Genomic DNA, 19,985 nt, shown 5'->3' with positions numbered 1-19,985 from the left:
AGGGATCTTTCTCAAATTTCATATGTAGGTTCCACTCGCTGCCTACGTATGCATATTGCATTTTGAGACCAATCGGAAAACAACATAGCCGACAGGCAGCCATCTTGGATTTTGAAAATTGGAGTTTGTTATCGCTATTTCTCAGAAATTGCTGAAAGGATCTTTCTCGAATTTCATTTGTAGGTTCCTCTTGGTTTCTTGTTATGCATATTGCATTTTGGGACCGATCGGGAAACAACATGGCCGATAGGTAGCCATCTTGTATTTTGACAATTGAAGTTTGTTATCGCTATTTCTCAGAAATTGCTGAAAGAATCTTTCTAAAATTTCATTTGTAGGTTCCCCTCGGTCTGTAGTTATGCATTTTGCATTTTAGGACCGATTAAAAAACATTTGCATTTTGTGACCGATTAAAAAACAACATGGCCGACAGGCAGCCATCTTGGATTTTGACAATTGAAGTTTATTATCGCTATTTCTGAGAAAGTGTTTAAGGGATCTTTCTCAAATTTCATATGTAGGTTCCCCTTGGTCTGTAGTTGTGCATATTGCATTTTGGTACCGATCGGAAAACAACATGGCCGACAGGCAGCCATCTTGGATTTTGACAATTGAAGTTTGTTATCGCTATTTCTCAGAAAGTACTGAAGGGATCTTTCTCAAATTTTCAGAAATAGGTTCCCCTTGGTTCCTAGATATGCATATTACATTTTGAGACCAATCGGAAAACAACATGGCCGACAGGCAGCCATCTTGGATTTTGACAATTGAAGTTTGTTATCGCTATTTCTCAGAAAGTGCTGAAGGGATCTTTCTCAAATTTCATATGTAGGTTCCACTCGTTGCCTACGTAAGCATATTGCATTTTGAGACCAATCGGAAAACAACATAGCCGACAGGCAGCCATCTTGGATTTTGACAATTGAAGTTTGTTATCGCTATTTCTCAGAAAGTAATGAAGGGATCTTTCTCAAATTTCATATGTAGGTTCTCCTCTGTGCCTAGTTATGCATATTGCATTTTGAGACCAATCGGAAAACAACATGGCCGACAGGCAGCCATCTTGGATTTTGACAATTGAAGTTTGTTATCGCTATTTCTCAGAAAATACTGATAGGATCTTTCTCAAATTTCATTTGTAGGTTCCTCTAGGTTTCTTATTTTGCATATTACATTTTGGGACCGATCGGAAAACAACATGGCCGACAGGCAGCCATCTTTGATTTTGACAATTGAAGTTTGTTATCGCTATTTCTCAGAAATTGCTGAAAGAATCTTTCTAAAATTTCATTTGTAGGTTCCCCTCGGTCTGTAGTTATGCATATTGCATTTTAGGACCGATTAAAAAACATTTGCATTTTGTGACCGATTAAAAAACAACATGGCCGACAGGCAGCCATCTTGGATTTTGACAATTGAAGATTGTTATCGCTATTTCTGAGAAAGTGCTGAAGGGATCTTTCTCAAATTTCATATGTAGGTTCCCCTTGGTCTGTAGTTGTGCATATTGCATTTTGGTACCGATCGGAAAACAACATGGCCGACAGGCAGCCATCTTGGATTTTGACAATTGAAGTTTGTTATCGCTATTTCTCAGAAAGTACTGAAGGGATCTTTCTCAAATTTCATATATAGGTTCCCCTTGGTTCCTAGATATGCATATTACATTTTGAGACCAATCGGAAAACAACATGGCCGACAGGCAGCCATCTTTGATTTTGACAATTGAAGTTTGTTATCGCTATTTCTGAGAAAGTGCTGAAGGGATCTTTCTCAAATTTCATATGTAGGTTCCACTCGCTGCCTACGTATGCATATTGCATTTTGAGACCAATCGGAAAACAACATAGCCGACAGGCAGCCATCTTGGATTTTGAAAATTGAAGTTTGTTATCGCTATTTCTCAGAAATTGCTGAAAGGATCTTTCTCGAATTTCATTTGTAGGTTCCTCTTGGTTTCTTGTTATGCATATTGCATTTTGGGACCGATCGGGAAACAACATGGCCGATAGGTAGCCATCTTGTATTTTGACAATTGAAGTTTGTTATCGCTATTTCTCAGAAATTGCTGAAAGAATCTTTCTAAAATTTCATTTGTAGGTTCCCCTCGGTCTGTAGTTATGCATTTTGCATTTTAGGACCGATTAAAAAACATTTGCATTTTGTGACCGATTAAAAAACAACATGGCCGACAGGCAGCCATCTTGGATTTTGACAATTGAAGTTTGTTATCGCTATTTCTGAGAAAGTGCTGAAGGGATCTTTCTCAAATTTCATATATAGGTTCCCCTTGGTCTGTAGTTGTGCATATTGCATTTTGGTACCGATCGGAAAACAACATGGCCGACAGGCAGCCATCTTGGATTTTGACAATTGAAGTTTGTTATCGCTATTTCTCAGAAAGCACTGGAGGGATCTTTCTCAAATTTGATATGTAGGTTCCCCTTGGTCTCTCGTATTGCATTTTGGGACCAATCTGAAAACAGCATGGCCAACAGACAGTCATTATCACTAAATTTCAAATTTCATATATAGGCTCCCCTTGTTTGAAAAGTACTGCAGGGATGTTTTTCAATTATACATATTAGTAAGAGGAAGGGAAAAATAGAGAGAAGATCAATTTAACATGGAACCTATAGAGATCATTCAATAGTGGGCGCCAAGATCCCTCTGGGATCTCTTGTTTCACATCTCTATGGAAAATTAAAGAATGCGACAATATATCACTGATGAACATTCTGATTGAAGGCCATATAGTCCAGACATTCTCGACCGAAATGAGGACCTGTGATGTTGACTACCCGTAACGTGTCATGGCTACCTCTATCGAATTGGTACCATTTTGGTACATAGGACCCTGTTCAGTGAGGATACTGCCGAAAGTAAGCCCTTACCAATATGCTGGGTCCCTACTAGCTTTATAGAGTAGAACAGTTAAGGATAGCCGCTATGACAGTAATATCGAAAATATTGTTATGATTGAATTTCTTCCATCGTAGTTTGGGAATCTTCCAACGGAACTATTGCTATACCCATGGAACAGGCAATACCCCACTCTTGGCCTATTTATTTTCATACGAGACCGATTGTACTAAAGAGATTATTAGAGCATGTACCATAGATCTTGCAAAGTTCTTCAATTGCCGCCATAGAAATATCCAGATTTCCTTTCTCTAAATGTCGTCGAATGCCACTTCTATGTGCTAACAGTGTAGATTTCTTGTGCGTGTTTAGCCTTACTTGTCACGTACATTAGGACATGATAAAAATCAGCCAAGTTCATCATCCAAGTCTTCAACGCAAACAGAATAAACATCAAAGTGATATATTAGTTCATAGCTACGAAGTTAAAAGGCAACCCGTGCAGAAATAAAAGTGTCATCACGAGGTTTATAAAACAATTTTAGGGCACAAAAAATATGTTGACGCTGAAGAACTTTCCTCCATCTTGGATGAGATCATGGAAAAGTTAAAAATTACTGCAAAATACTTATTAACTCACAGACGATGACGTGGAGGAAGAAATCGTGGATACGGATGAGTGCTTTTAATTCAAACTAAAAACAAAATCCCAACAGGCGAAATTTACTTAAACCCACAAACACCCGCAGTGCCACTTCATTCATCACTCGATGCGAACGCAGAACGTTTCCACGTGCCAGAACATATCAATAACGCTAGAATTCCCTTCTAAAGTGGATTTCTCTCTTTAAAATGGCAGTCGATCCATGAATACTGACTTGAGATTTCCCGGCAATAGGTCATTTTCGAGTATTACTACTCGGTATCACAAACTTCCGAAATTGGATCCCTAATTTCAATGGATATATATTGGACTGGCGTTCGTTTTAGGATTCATTAGAATCATCGGTACATTGTAACCCATCCCTAAGCGACGTACTTAGCTACTTGAAATCTCTACTTCAAAACGAGGCGTTACAAACTTACAGGATTCGCTCTCACAAATACATATAACAAAGCGATGTTTGTTACAAGATATGTTGGACAGTATGGGGCGCCGTTTTACTATTTATTCCCATTTGGTGATATCACCTATTCAAATGAGTGATATCACCTATTCGAATAGGTGATATCACTTAAGAACTTTTTTAAGTGATATCACCTATTCGTTGCATTAAGTGATATCACTCATTCGAATAGGTGATATCACTGATTGAATAGGTGATATCACCAAATGGGAATAAATAGTAAAACGGCGCCCCATAGTGATATCACTCATTCGAATAGGTGATATCACTTATACAATTTCATAAGTGATATCACCTATTCGAATTGGTGATATCACTTATACAATTTCATAAGTGATATCACCTATTCGAATTGGTGATATCACTTATACAATTTCATAAGTGATGTCACCTATTCGTTTCATTAAGTGATATCACCTATTCGAATGGGTGATATCACCTATTCGAATAGGTGATATCACTGATTGAATAGGTGATATCACCAAATGGGAATAAATAGTAAAACGGCGCCCCATAGGACAGAAACACAAAATAACAAGCGCGCATAAAAATCTTTTTTAGAAGTAGGGGGGAGCAGAGCATGTAATCAATGACTGGTGATATATAAATGTTGACATCTTATATAGTCTTGAAAAAGAGGAGGGTTTGCTGGAATACCTCCATTCTGCCCGATCGCTGATGTCGGACGGAGGGTTCAACTTGCGTTCTTGGGTCTTGGCATTGTGATACATTGAACGGATTTTCGGTCAAAAGACGGGCTTGACATAGACCTGCAGATAAAAGTCATTGAATTACAATTGGACAGCAACAAAGACTTCTACGCTCAGGATACACTACTTCCCAAATGAGAAGGACTTAGCCAGTCGTCAAAGATTAACGGTGCACTTGGAATCCCGGTAACGGCTCGTGGCAAGATACTAATGAAGAAATTGAAAAAGAAAAAAAATGAGACAAGACAAATGAAAAGGTTTATTGACCATGTCGGCATCATACTGTTGAAAAAAAACCAACAACATTTGAGATCAAGGACATTACAGACTCTTTTACACCAGTTCGCTTACCTCGATCTAACCCGCAAGGATATCTTACAACTAAGCTGTCTGATAATTTTAGATAATTATTATATTCATTTGCTTCCCAGTTGATTCGATATTATCGACTTTTCCCAATATAACGACTACTTTGGCAGATGTCGACTCATTAGGAAATGTTATATTTTCTCCAACTTAGCGATATGGAGTCCCGACGTGTCTAATGCTCTTTGATATGGAGTCCGACGTGTCTAATGCTCGTTGATATGGAGTCCCGACGTGTCTAATGCTCTTTGTTGGATATGGAGTCCCGACGTGTCTAATGCTCTTTGTTGGATATGGAGTCCGACGTGTCTAATGCTCTTTGTTGGATATGGAGTCCGACGTGTCCAATACTCTTTGATATGGAGTCCGACGTGTCTAATGCTCTTTGTTGGATATGGAGTCCCGGCGTGTCTAATGCTCTTTGTTGGATATGGAGTCCGACGTGTCCAATACTCTTTGATATGGAGTCCGACGTGTCTAATGCTCTTTGTTGGATATGGAGTCCCGACGTGTCTAATGCTCTTTGTTGGATATGGAGTCCCGACGTGTCTAATGCTCTTTGTTGGATATGGAGTCCGACGTGTCTAATGCTCTTTGATATGAAGTCCGACGTGTCCAATATTCTTTGATATGAAGTCCGACGTGTCCAATACTCTTTCATATGGAGTCCGACGTGTCCAATACTCGTTGATATGGAATTCGACGTGTCCAATACTCGTTGATATGGAATTCGACGTGTCCAATACTCGTTGATATGAAGTCCGACGTGTCCAATACTCTTTCATATGGAGTCCGCCGTGTCCAATACTCGTTGATATGGAATTCGACGTGTCCAATACTCGTTGATATGGAGTCCGACATGTCCAATACTCTTTGATATGAAGTCCGACATGTCCAATACTCTTTGATATGAAGTCCGACGTGTCCAATACTCTTTGATATGAAGTCCGACGTGTCCAATACTCTTTCATATGGAGTCCGCCGTGTCCAATGCTCGTTGATATGGAGTCCGACGTGTCCACTGCTCGTTGATATGTAGTCCGACGTGTCCAATACTCGTTGATATGGAGTCCGACGTGTCCAATACTCGTTGATATGGAGTCCGACGTGTCCAATACTCTTTGATATGAAGTCCGACGTGTCCAATACTCTTTGATATGGAGTCCGCCGTGTCCAATGCTCGTTGATATGGAGTCCGACATGTCCAATACTCGTTGATATGGAGTCCGATGTGTCCATTGCTCGTTGATATGGAGTCCCACGTATCCAATACTCGTTGATATGGAGTCCCACGTATCCAATACTCGTTGATATGGAGTCCGACGTGTCCAATGCTCGTTGATATGGAGTCCGACGTGTCCAATACTCGTTGATATGGAGTCCGACGTGTCCAATACTCGTTGATATGTAGTCCGACGTATCCAATGCTCGTTGATATGGAGTCCGACGTGTCCAATGCTCGTTGATATGAAGTCCGACGTGTCCAATACTCGTTGATATGGAGTCCGCCGTGTCCAATGCTCTTTGATATGAAGTCCGACATGTACAATGCTCGTTGATATGGAGTCCGACGTATCCAATGCTCGTTGATATGGAGTCCGACGTGTCCAATGCTCGTTGATATGTAGTCCGACGTGTCCAATGCTCGTTGATATGAAGTCCGACGTGTCCAATGATCGTTGATATGGAGTCCGACGTGTCCAATACTCTTTGATATGGAGTCCGACTTGTCTAATGATCGTTGATATGGAGTTCCGACGTGTCTAATGCTCGTTGATATGGAGTCCCGACGTGTCTAATGCTCTTTGTTGGATATGGAGTCCCGACGTGTCTAATGCTCGTTGATATGGAGTCCCACGTATCCAATACTCTTTGATATGGAGTCCGACGTGTCCAATGATCGTTGATATGGAGTCCGACGTGTCCAATACTCTTTGATATGGAGTCCGACTTGTCTAATGATCGTTGATATGGAGTTCCGACGTGTCTAATGCTCGTTGATATGGAGTCCCGACGTGTCTAATGCTCTTTGTTGGATATGGAGTCCCGACGTGTCCAATGCTCGTTGATATGGAGTCCCGACGTGTCTAATGCTCGTTGATATGGAGTCCGACGTGTCTAATACTCTTTGATATGGAGTCCGACGTGTCCAATGATCGTTGATATGGAGTCCGACGTGTCCAATACTCGTTGATATGGAGTCCGACGTGTCCAATGCTCGTTGATATGGAGTCCCGACGTGTCTAATGCTCTTTGATATGAAGTCCCGACGTGTCTAATGCTCGTTGATATGGAGTCCCGACGTGTCCAATACTCGTTGATATGGAGTCCCGACGTGTCTAATGCTCGTTGATATGGAGTCCCGACGTGTTTAATGCTCTTTGTTGGATATGGAGTCCGACGTGTCTAATGCTCTTTGTTGGATATGGAGTCCGACGTGTCTAATGCTCTTTGTTGGATATGGAGTCCGACGTGTCTAATGCTCTTTGTTGGATATGGAGTCCCGACGTGTCTAATGCTCTTTGTTGGATATGGAGTCCCGACGTGTCTAATGCTCTTTGTTGGATATGGAGTCCCGACGTGTCTAATGCTCTTTGTTGGATATGGAGTCCCGACGTGTCTAATGCTCGTTGATATGGAGTCCCGACGTGTCTAATGCTCGTTGATATGGAGTCCCGACGTGTCTAATGCTCGTTGATATGGAGTCCCGACGTGTCTAATGCTCTTTGTTGGATATGGAGTCCCGACGTGTCTAATGCTCGTTGATATGGAGTCCCGACGTGTCTAATGCTCGTTGATATGGAGTCCCGACGTGTCTAATGCTCTTTGTTGGATATGGAGTCCCGACGTGTCTAATGCTCGTTGATATGGAGTCCCGACGTGTCTAATGCTCTTTGTTGGATATGGAGTCCCGACGTGTCTAATGCTCGTTGATATGGAGTCCCGACGTGTCTAATGCTCTTTGTTGGATATGGAGTCCCGACGTGTCTAATGCTCTTTGTTGGATATGGAGTCCCGACGTGTCTAATGCTCGTTGATATGGAGTCCCGACGTGTCTAATGCTCTTTGTTGGATATGGAGTCCCGACGTGTCTAATGCTCGTTGATATGGAGTCCCGACGTGTCTAATGCTCTTTGATATGGAGTCCGACGTGTCTAATGCTCGTTGATATGGAGTCCCGACGTGTCTAATGCTCTTTGTTGGATATGGAGTCCCGACGTGTCTAATGCTCGTTGATATGGAGTCCCGACGTGTCTAATGCTCTTTGTTGGATATGGAGTCCCGACGTGTCTAATGCTCGTTGATATGGAGTCCCGACGTGTCTAATGCTCTTTGTTGGATATGGAGTCCCGACGTGTCTAATGCTCTTTGTTGGATATGGAGTCCCGACGTGTCTAATGCTCGTTGATATGGAGTCCCGACGTGTCTAATGCTCTTTGTTGGATATGGAGTCCCGACGTGTCTAATGCTCTTTGTTGGATATGGAGTCCGACGTGTCTAATGCTCTTTGTTGGATATGGAGTCCCGACGTGTCTAATACTCGTTGATATGGAGTCCGACGTGTCTAATGCTCGTTGATATGGAGTCCCGACGTGTCTAATGCTCTTTGTTGGATATGGAGTCCCGACGTGTCTAATGCTCGTTGATATGGAGTCCCGACGTGTCCAATACTCGTTGATATGGAGTCCGACGTGTCCAGTGCTGGTTGATACGGAGTCCGACGTGTCCAATACTCGTTCATATGGAGTCCGATGTGTCCAATACTCGTTGATATGGAGTCCGACGTGTACAATGCTCGTTGATATGGAGTCCCACGTATCCAATACTCGTTGATATGGAGTCCGACATGTACAATGATCGTTGATATGGAGTCCGATGTGTCCAATGCTCGTTGATATGGAGTCCGACATGTACAATGATCGTTGATATGGAGTCCGACATGTCCAATACTCGTTGATATGGAGTCCGACGTGTCCAATACTCGTTGATATGGAGTCCGATGTGTCCAATACTCGTTGATATGGAGTCCGACATGTACAATGATCGTTGATATGGAGTCCGACGTGTCCAATACTCGTTGATATGGAGTCCGACATGTCCAATACTCGTTGATATGGAATTCGACGTGTCCAATACTCGTTGATATGGAGTCCGACATGTCCAATACTCTTTGATATGGAGTCCGACGTGTCCAATACTCGTTGATATGGAGTCCGACGTGTCCAATACTCGTTGATATGCCTGCTGGTAGCGTTGTCACCTCCCTGGTCCTCAGTTGGATGATTCGATGTATCCTAGATTACATGACGCTCTCCATTCTGGAACACGCGGTCTGATATCTTTTTTTCAACTGTCTCCTTGAAAATCTATATTTTGCTCATATTTTGTCATTGGTTTATCTTTTCTGAGTTAGAATCACGGTATTATGTACATATTGACGTTCTCTGCTTTTTAACGCTGTATATATTTTTTTCCTGAATAGAACGTGTATCCAGACAGGAATGAGTTTTGTATGTTCCTTACTGAATTTCAGAATTGCGCAGCACTCACATTTACTGCCATCGTAACAATGTTACATTTTGAAATTTATTGCTTTCGCCAGCAGTATAAAATAGATTTTCTCAAATTTCATATCTTCATCTTGGTGTCATGTTTTGCATATTCATTTATCAGACTGAATGAATAGTAAAACATTACCTGCAAGCATTCACTTTTTTATTTCGTGGTTTCTTGGAGAGTTCTTAAGATGCCTTTTATATGTGAAATACCGCTGTTCTTTGTTAAAAGCTGAGAAAAAAAATCATATCGTTATTCGTAAGGTGCCTGCACATTTAGATGAAGTTATTTACCATTCAGTTCAGCTGTGCATAGAACTTCAAATATCTTTGTTTTTTTTTAGACCTGCCTCCAGTTTCAATACAAATCCTTATAGTTATAATGTATTGAATTACATTTTACTTCAGTCATCTGGCCTTTGTATGTGCTTCACGTAATCATTAACTTACTGTAGGAACCACTCAATGTTTCCATTGTAGCAGGACTTGCAAGTTAATATTTTGAGGGTGATATCAAATAAAATGGTTTATAATGGAATAAATTGTGTGTGAGGGTGTGTGTGAGAGAGTGTGAAGGTGTGTGTGTGTGTGTGTGTGTGTGAGAGAGAGAGAGAGAGAGAGAGAGAGAGAGAGAGAGAGAGAGAGAGAGCATGTTTAACACCTCTTCGCAAACGAGAAACAACAGTTATATTTGAGTGTTCTCCCTTGCACATAAACGATATAGCAACGAAATCGACCTTTCCTTACTTAAAAGTTAACTACCTTTTTCATATAGGGGCTGCGATGATTCAGTGCCAGCGCCATCCACGTAATTTGAAGTGGGGATCCGAGGTCCATGGTTCGACTTTGGTATGCATGAAAACCTTGAAGACGCATAAGTGAATAGGACCTGACGTTCCAGAAGGGTAAGCGATCTCGACTTTATTCTTAAAATAAAATATAGACTGGTGACAACAGAGCCACTGGGCATATCAACGATTACGTATCAACACGTCTGACTTCATATCGCACAAGGAGATGGAATATGTCCAGGTAGAAGATGATGATGTCGACCATTTCAAACGAGTAAATCTTCACACCAGATCCACAGAAAGAAAATGAGTAAATAGGCCTAGTAACAAAACTTTACACCAGATCAACAGAAAAATGAGTAAATAGGCCTAGTAACAAAAACTTTACACAGGACTACCAACAAGAAATGGAGTGAATACGTTTAGTATAACATATCATCTGTCTGCCAGATCTTTATATAGGCGGTAAGTCTGACTGATCTATCACACTGTTTCGTTGGTTCTCTGGTTCCGGCAAGGTGGTTTCAGTAATTGTCCAGTGTTGATTATATCACGTGCACATTGACAATTTCTGATTCTGATGATGCTTCATCATTTAAAAGATAATAATGTCTGGCTGATTTCTCGACTATTGTGTAACAAAACTACGAGTCCGCTAATGACTGTATTCGATTCTGCAGCTGTCAACGCCAACTTGTCCAGTAGTTGTCGTGTACCTTGTTTGTCTGTCACGACCACCTTCATCATTCTTCTGTTGTCTGCCTTTCTTGTTCCTTACCCGATCCATGTTTGCTCCTGCTATTCCTAAATTTTTTAAAGTATAAAAATACATTTAAAGTTCATTTTCCCATACATACTCGCACTTAATCCATTTCTTGTCATAAGGTAAAATTCAACACTAGCTTTATCGTGTGACTGCCTATAGTTGAAATAAGTACTGTTTTTAAATAAAAGGAAAACAATAGAAAAGAATCAGCACAGAGAAAGATAAAATGAATAAGAGGGAGAAGGGGTACATAAGGATAAGACAATGGACATTGCTATTCCCATTGCTGTATTAATACCAAGACACAAACTATATCGTTATCATATCTTTCCCGGCTTCAGAGGTTTTTTTCTTTTTCTTTTCATATTAATTTGGCGGAGAAGGCGTTAATTGACCCTATAGTGGTTTGGTGAAAGTTTTATCTCAATTTTTTGGAGTAAGCATTATCAATTATTTTAATATATTTTGTATATAGGGTCTGGAAGATGTCAAACCACCTTCTTAGATTATGTCATAAAGTTTCACTCAGTCTCAGCACATCAGAGCTTTATTTAACATCATATACAATTCCTTGATATTGAGTGTACCATCCTCGGTAATTTTGGAGGTGTCTAAAGAGGACTTTAGCTGTTTGGACATCTTTCTCCATCTATGATTGACCAGCGGCAGCTCAGTCAAAAGACCGAATTGTAAGATTTATCAAACATTGAAATGGAGCTTATGAACACGATCAGGTAATTGAAAGTTGCTAGAAAGTTTTAAAAGGAACGTACTCTAATGTAATAAAAATATGTCATCAGTAGTCGAGCTGTGTTGTTCTTCAGCAGCGCGTGTTTTGATTCCTTCATGTTGAAGGTGATAACATTGGGGACTATTCTGATGGTAAAGGTTACGGACCACATTCTGATGTTAAAGATGATAACATTGGGGACTATTTCTGATGGTAAAGTTAACGGACCACATTTCTAAAGTGTTGTGGTGCGTTATCGTGTATTCTTATCAATATCCGTATTTGACAGATCCGTTGTTTGGATGGTGAATTTTCGTCGACGTTGTCCAATTTGATTCTAGAGTTACAAAAGGGTGGTTCCAAAAAGACTTAATGCAAAACACAACATATTTACTACACAACATATTTACTTATTGTGTTCTCAATATGCCTCGGGGTTTGTTGGGTTTTGTTCTTTATGCATTTCAATAGTTTAATTTAACCCAACTTATCTAACCTAATTAGAGGAATTAAAAAGATTACTGAGTTATATCCCCCAACCAAATGTCTTACATACCCAGCTTTCCAGTACATTAAGATAAGGATTATTTAATACCCAAAAGAAATCAAATATTTAGTATCACTTTGAGATTCAATGTTTATGTTTTTGTGTTGTCTTGTTAATATGGCGAGAAAACGTAAACATGTTGCCCAAGGCAGCTACAGATTTTCCAGCGCAACGTCATGAAGCATTGGTGGTACGCAAGTAAACCAAATTATATTAAAGACATTGATCCATGTAGTTTGTTGGGACCACACAGTTGTTTAAATACATGCAATGACTTTGTTTTAAACAAGCTTTCAAATTCTGAATAGTAAAATAATGAAAGCATGTAAATGATATGGTCATAATGATAACCTTGCTATGTATCATGTTTAAATAAGATTGACCTTGATTCATTTTGAAAGTTTAAATGTTTGAACCTTTTTTATTAACAGGCTTTGAAAACAGGTTAGCGATGCAGACTTAATGGGACTCTTGATAATGAATACGAGGAATTGAAAATGTTCACACGGTTCGAACACATCTTCGTTTGTTTTCTGTTAATTTGACAACACGCGTTGTGCTGCGACAGAGTGGAAAACGTGAATTACATGCTAGGAAATCGGTGCCTAGGATTGAGGCTCCCAGCTGAGATTGGTTTTACTGCTAACCCAGAGTGTTAATATTCTACTCCATTAGGTAAAGTCTTGGTTGAAGTGATATTCATTAATTTATATAATTACCCAATACTCGAGAATTATCATGATATGTCTCGCTGAATAACAATTCCAAAATGATCGTATTCCGATGTGTTTTAGCATGAACATATGTGTTGTCAAAAGATTTCTGATCAGACAAAAAAATTTAAAAACAAAAAAAACAAAAAAAAAAACCAACAACTATCTATTAGGTAAAGTCTCGGTTGAAGTGATATTCATTAATTCATATTATTACCCAATACTCGAGAATTATCCTTATATGTCTCGCTATTCCAAAATGATCGTATTCCGATGTGTTTTAGCATGAACATAAAAAAAAAAAATTAAAAAATTAAAAAAAGAAAGAAAGAAAAAAAAACTATGACAAATTGCCATGTCTTTGTGGAGGAATGTTGATACATTATATTTAGATACGTCATTAAGTATATACGATATGGTTTTATTAGATACTGGCATTGGTTTATGACTAAATGACAGCTTAGACTGCCATCTACATCACTATCCATTACCCGAAAGGACGTGTCGCCATTAAAGTGTTGTTACTACGAGAAGTCGGTGTCGATAGCAATATCTATTACTTGTTCGCGGTTTCTTCAATTGTTACTGACATATTTTAGCTTAATTTCCATCCGACTGTCATATTTCATATCCAGTTGTTAGAATAATGTCCTCTTTATGTCGACCTGGTACTGTTCCAGAGGACCTAACCAAGTGTTGTTTACTCCGTGTGTTTTCTACACGGTGTACAGCCACGTGTGTCTTCTTCAGACGGCCAATGACCCGTAATCAGTGTTTGAATTACACGTGTTTATAACCATGGTAATCGTAGACAGTCACCTTAATGATATCAATAAAAGTAAGTTAATTACCTACCTACAAAACCCATACGGAATCTCCTTTCATTATATAGCACCAGAAAATTGCGATGTTGTATTTAGTAATAGATTTCCTGCACAGCAGTAGCTAAATGTGCATTGACTTTCAACGATTTTTAATGGAAATGTTATGTCCATAATGCACCGTTTACATGCAAAGATTTATAATGAGTTTGGTTCTAGCAATGTGTGCCTCTGAGATAGCAAACTCGCCCACGCGCTCGCTAGGCATTCATCGGTAATCCAGCTTTTATTTTGCTCTCGATTGGTTAGTGGACCGAAGATAACTTTGTATCCAAAGCTATGCCAACCAAAAATTATAGTCATTAAGTGAATGAGTGTGTACCTTTACTTTGGAATATTATGAAATTATTTTATCTCCTTGATTCCTTTAACCTATATGTGTATACAAAAAGGAATTTTTTTTTTCACGTGAAATTCATGTGAAATTCACGTGAAGGAATATTTCCTGTGTATGGAGTGGCTATTTTATGGGACACGTTACATTATATATTTCATACAAAACAAATCCTTTAATCTTACAAAGATTTTAAGTAATACATGTAATATATTTATCTATGTATTCATATATCATATGACTGCCGTGTTACGAAGAACAATCATGTCACCACATTATTGTCTTTATTACGCCGTGGTTATTGTAACGTGCGCTATTTGGCGAGATCAGATTGATAAAGTAGCGAATGATGGTGACAAATTAGTAATTTGATGGAAACGAATCCTTAATTTTGACAAATTCGGAATATGGTTATATTTTGATATTGCTTTTTAATGATATTCGTAGTTTATTATATAATTTAATTAGATTAAGATAAACGTTACTCCTTGAATATGATAGTGTGTTCAGTTTACTTGCCGAGCAGATGTTTATGGTGTGGTAACATGTTTAAGAGGTTATGTTTATGGTGTGGTAACATGTTTAAGGGGTTGTGTTTATGGTGTGGTTACATGTTTAAGGGGTTGTGTTTATGGCGTGGTAACATGTTTAAGAGGTTATGTTTATGGCGTGGTTACATGTTTAAGAGGTTATGTTTATGGCGTGGTTACATGTTTAAGAGGTTATGTTTATGGTGTGGTTACATGTTTAAGGGGTTGTGTTTATGGCGTGGTAACATGTTTAAGAGGTTATGTTTATGGCGTGGTTACATGTTTAAGAGGTTATGTTTATGGTGTGGTAACATGTTTAAGGGGTTGTGTTTATGGTGTGGTAACATGTTTAAGGGGTTGTGTTTATGGCGTGGTAACATGTTTAAGAGGTTATGTTTATGACGTGGTTACATGTTTAAGAGGTTATGTTTATTGTGTGGTAAAATGTTTAAGGGGTTGTGTTTATTGTGTGGTAAAATGTTTAAGGGGTTGTGTTTATGGTGTGGTAACATGTTTAAGGGGTTGTGTTTATGGTGTGGTAACATGTTTAAGAGGTTATGTTTATGGTGTGGTAACATGTTTAAGGGGTTGTGTTTATGGTGTGGTTACATGTTTAAGAGGTTATGTTTATGGTGTGGTAACATGTTTAAGGGGTTGTGTTTATGGTGTGGTAACATGTTTAAGAGGTTATGTTTATGGCGTGGTTACATGTTTAAGAGGTTATGTTTATGGTGTGGTAACATGTTTAAGGGGTTGTGTTTATGGTGTGGTTACATGTTTAAGAGGTTATGTTTATGGTGTGGTAACATGTTTAAGGGGTTGTGTTTATGGTGTGGTTACATGTTTAAGAGGTTATGTTTATGGTGTGGTAACATGTTTAAGGGGTTGTGTTTATGGCGTGGTTACATGTTTAAGAGGTTATGTTTATGGCGTGGTTACATGTTTAAGAGGTTATGTTTATGGTGTGGTAACATGTTTAAGGGGTTGTGTTTATGGTGTGGTAACATGTTTAAGGGGTTGTGTTTATGGTGTGGTTACATGTTTAAGAGGTTATGTTTATGGTGTGGTAACATGTTTAAGGGGTTGTGTTTATGGCGTGGTTACATGTTTAAGAGGTTATGTTTATGGCGTGGTTACATGTTTAAGAGGTTATGTTTATGGTGTGGTAACATGTTTAAGGGGTTGTGTTTATGGTGTGGTAACATGTTTAAGGGGTTGTGTTTATGGTGTGGTTACATGTTTAAGAGGTTATGTTTATGGTGTGGTAACATGTTTAAGGGGTTGTGTTTATGGCGTGGTTACATGTTTAAGAGGTTATGTTTATGGCGTGGTTACATGTTTAAGAGGTTATGTTTATGGTGTGGTAACATGTTTAAGGGGTTGTGTTTATGGTGTGGTAACATGTTTAAGAGGTTATGTTTATGGCGTGGTTACATGTTTAAGAGGTTATGTTTATGGTGTGGTAACATGTTTAAGGGGTTGTGTTTATGGTGTGGTAACATGTTTAAGGGGTTGTGTTTATGGTGTGGTTACATGTTTAAGAGGTTATGTTTATGGTGTGGTAACATGTTTAAGGGGTTGTGTTTATGGCGTGGTTACATGTTTAAGAGGTTATGTTTATGGCGTGGTTACATGTTTAAGAGGTTATGTTTATGGTGTGGTAACATGTTTAAGGGGTTGTGTTTATGGTGTGGTAACATGTTTAAGAGGTTATGTTTATGGCGTGGTTACATGTTTAAGAGGTTATGTTTATGGTGTGGTAACATGTTTAAGGGGTTGTGTTTATGGTGTGGTTACATGTTTAAGAGGTTATGTTTATGGTGTGGTAACATGTTTAAGGGGTTGTGTTTATGGTGTGGTAACATGTTTAAGAGGTTATGTTTATGGCGTGGTAACATGTTTAAGAGGTTATGTTTATGGTGTGGTAACATGTTTAAGGGGTTGTGTTTATGGTGTGGTAACATGTTTAAGGGGTTGTGTTTATGGTGTGGTAACATGTTTATGAGGTTATGTTTATGGTGTGGTAACATGTTTAAGGGGTTGTGTTTATAGCGTGGTAACATGTTTAAGGGGTTGTGTTCATGGTGTGGTAACATGTTTAAGGGGTTGTGTTTATGGTGTGGTAACATGTTTAAGGGGTTGTGTTTATGGCGTGGTAACATGTTTAAGAGGTTATGTTTATGGTGTGGTAACATGTTTAAGGGGTTTGTTTATGGTGTGGTAACATGTTTAAGGGGTTGTGTTTATGGCGTGGTAACATGTTTAAGAGGTTATGTTTATGGTGTGGTAACATGTTTAAGGGGTTGTGTTTATGGTGTGGTAACATGTTTAAGAGGTTATGTTTATGGCGTGGTAACATGTTTAAGAGGTTGTGTTTATGGTGTGGTAACATGTTTAAGGGGTTGTGTTTATGGTGTGGTAACATGTTTATGAGGTTATGTTTATGGTGTGGTAACATGTTTAAGGGGTTGTGTTTATAGCGTGGTAACATGTTTAAGGGGTTGTGTTCATGGTGTGGTAACATGTTTAAGGGGTTGTGTTTATGGTGTGGTAACATGTTTAAGGGGGTTGTGTTTATGGCGTGGTAACATGTTTAAGAGGTTATGTTTATGGTGTGGTACATGTTTAAGGGGTTTGTTTATGGTGTGGTAACATGTTTTAAGGGGGGTTGTGTTTATGGCGTGGTAACATGTTTAAGAGGTTATGTTTATGGTGTGGTAACATGTTTAAGGGGTTGTGTTTATGGTGTGGTAACATGTTTAAGAGGTTATGTTTATGGCGTGGTAACATGTTTAAGAGGTTGTGTTTATGGTGTGGTAACATGTTTAAGAGGTTATGTTTATGGTGTGGTAACATGTTTAAGGGGTTATGTTTGTGGTGTGGTAACATGTTTAAGAGGTTATGTTTATGGTGTGGTAACATGTTTAAGAGGTTGTGTTTATGGTGTGGTAACATGTTTAAGAGGTTATGTTTATGGTGTGGTAACATGTTTAAGGGGTTATGTTTGTGGTGTGGTAACATGTTTAAGGGGTTATGTTTATGGTGTGGTAACATGGGTCAAGGGGTTACGTTTGTGGTGTGGTAATAAGGGTCAAGGGGTTACGTTTGTGGTGTGGTAACATGTTTCATATATTTTGGAAATCGTATGGCGTTGTGGGAATCTAGTTGGCGTTGTGGGAATCTAGTCTGGCGTTGTGGGAATCTAGTCTGGCGTTGTGGGAATCTAGTTTGGGGTTCTGGGAATCTAGTTTGGGGTTCTGGGAATCTAGTCTGTGGTTCTGGGAATCTAGTCTGGCGTTGTGGGAATCTAGTCTGGCGTTGTGGGAATCTAGTCTGGCGTTGTGGGAATCTAGTATGGCGTTGTGGGAATCTAGTCTGGTGTTGTGGGAATCTAGTCTGGCGTTGTGGGAATCTAGTCTGGCGTTATGGGAATCTAGTCTGGCGTTATGGGAATCTAGTCTGGGGTTGTGGGAATCTAGTCTGGGGTTGTGGGAATCTAGTCTGGGGTTGTGGGAATCTAGTCTGGCGTTGTGGGAATCTAGTCTGGGGTTGTGGGAATCTAGTCTGGGGTTGTGGGAATCTAGTCTGGGGTTGTGGGAATCTAGTCTGGCGTTATGGGAATCTAGTCTGGGGTTGTGGGAATCTAGTCTGGGGTTGTGGGAATCTAGTCTGGCGTTATGGGAATCTAGTCTGGGGTTGTGGGAATCTAGTCTGGGGTTGTGGGAATCTAGTCTGGGGTTGTGGGAATCTAGTCTGGCGTTCTGAGAGTGTAAATACCATGGGGGTGTTAACACAACACCGAGGTTAGACACGGACAGCAGTATATCGTCTAAAAGGATATATACTTTAAGTCTACGCTACGGTGTAATTTGTATAGTGTAGATGTGATGATTTCAGATTTGTAATTTTTTTTTCAATTTTGATGTTAACTTGAAGAATATGCACCATTTAACACTTCTTATGATTTAAAAGATATCTTTTCTTCAAAATATTGATTTATATCAATAAATCACAGTAGCTTTTTTCTGAAAAGTTAACTTAAACCACTTTACCTTCTTTATTTTTTAAAGTTCATCATAAATATGCGTCTTTGGTTGATAAATATCAGAACTGGTGATTTTAACATGTATTTGATTGAACATACCAGTAAATAGCAGGAGAAATATACTTTAAATAGTGTGAATTCCAAGTCTTTACATCATTAAAAAAATTATGTGTTTCTTATTTTATATATATATATACACACTTCAATAAAAATAGATTGCTACTATCCTATTTATTTATTTGGGGGGGGGGGGGGGGGGGGGGGGGGGGGGACATCAGCGGACGTGTGTTGGACAATGTAACGGATGTGATGCAACGGACGTGACATTTGACAGGTGAAATTTTTCAGAATGGGTAAAAAAAACGTGAACATTACATGCAAATCTATTCAATCTCCCGATACAATAACTTTGACAAGTCATAATCTTATGACATTATTATAGAAATGGAAGCGACATGTCAATTACCTTCCTAATAACCTACATAACTATAAATGTCAAAACATCACATCCATTACAGGTGTTTGTTACACTGTTTTTTTCCCACCGTTTATTAATTTGTAGTGCACGTGTATGGCCATGCCAAAGTTATCACAATAGGCAGATGACCTTTATATAGAGGTCTTTATATAGAGGTCTTTATATAGAGGTTTAAATGTAAACAATAATATCTGTTTGCACAGAGCAAAACCCAGGTATTTAATCCCAATTTGACCAAGGTTTAACTAAGCCTGTTTTCCTTCTGAACATCCGTGAATAGAAACAAAAAATCACTCTTGTTTTCAAATAAGCATTCAAGTTCATTGATTTTTAGAAAATCAATGAAAAATGTTACTGAAGATATAAGGTTAAACTTGTAACACTGTAACGGACATGACGTAGGACTATCAGATTCACATCCGTTATCTCCAGTAATTTGCATTTTTTTTTCAATGAATATCAGGTCTAACTGGAATGTATTAAAACAATATCAATATGTATGGTGTTGAGCTGGCAGTACAATTATGTCAAACGATCACGATGCATATT

The 19,985-nt window shown here is 39.0% G+C and overlaps 1 protein-coding gene across 1 annotated transcript; it reads left to right on the top strand.

The window, feature by feature from the left end:
- The first annotated feature begins 10,638 nt into the window (after positions 1-10,638).
- Positions 10,639-18,678, top strand: LOC117330308 (LWamide neuropeptides-like). Its single transcript, XM_033888541.1, has 2 exons — positions 10,639-10,686; positions 18,079-18,678. The coding sequence occupies exons 1-2, from the start codon at positions 10,639-10,641 to the stop codon at positions 18,676-18,678; spliced, it is 648 nt and encodes a 215-aa protein (XP_033744432.1).
- The last annotated feature ends 1,307 nt before the right edge of the window (positions 18,679-19,985 follow it).

This window comes from Pecten maximus, chromosome 1, assembly GCF_902652985.1.
Source record: "Pecten maximus chromosome 1, xPecMax1.1, whole genome shotgun sequence".
Lineage (NCBI taxonomy): Eukaryota > Metazoa > Mollusca > Bivalvia > Pectinida > Pectinidae > Pecten > Pecten maximus.
This window is presented reverse-complemented; position numbering and strand designations above follow the sequence as displayed.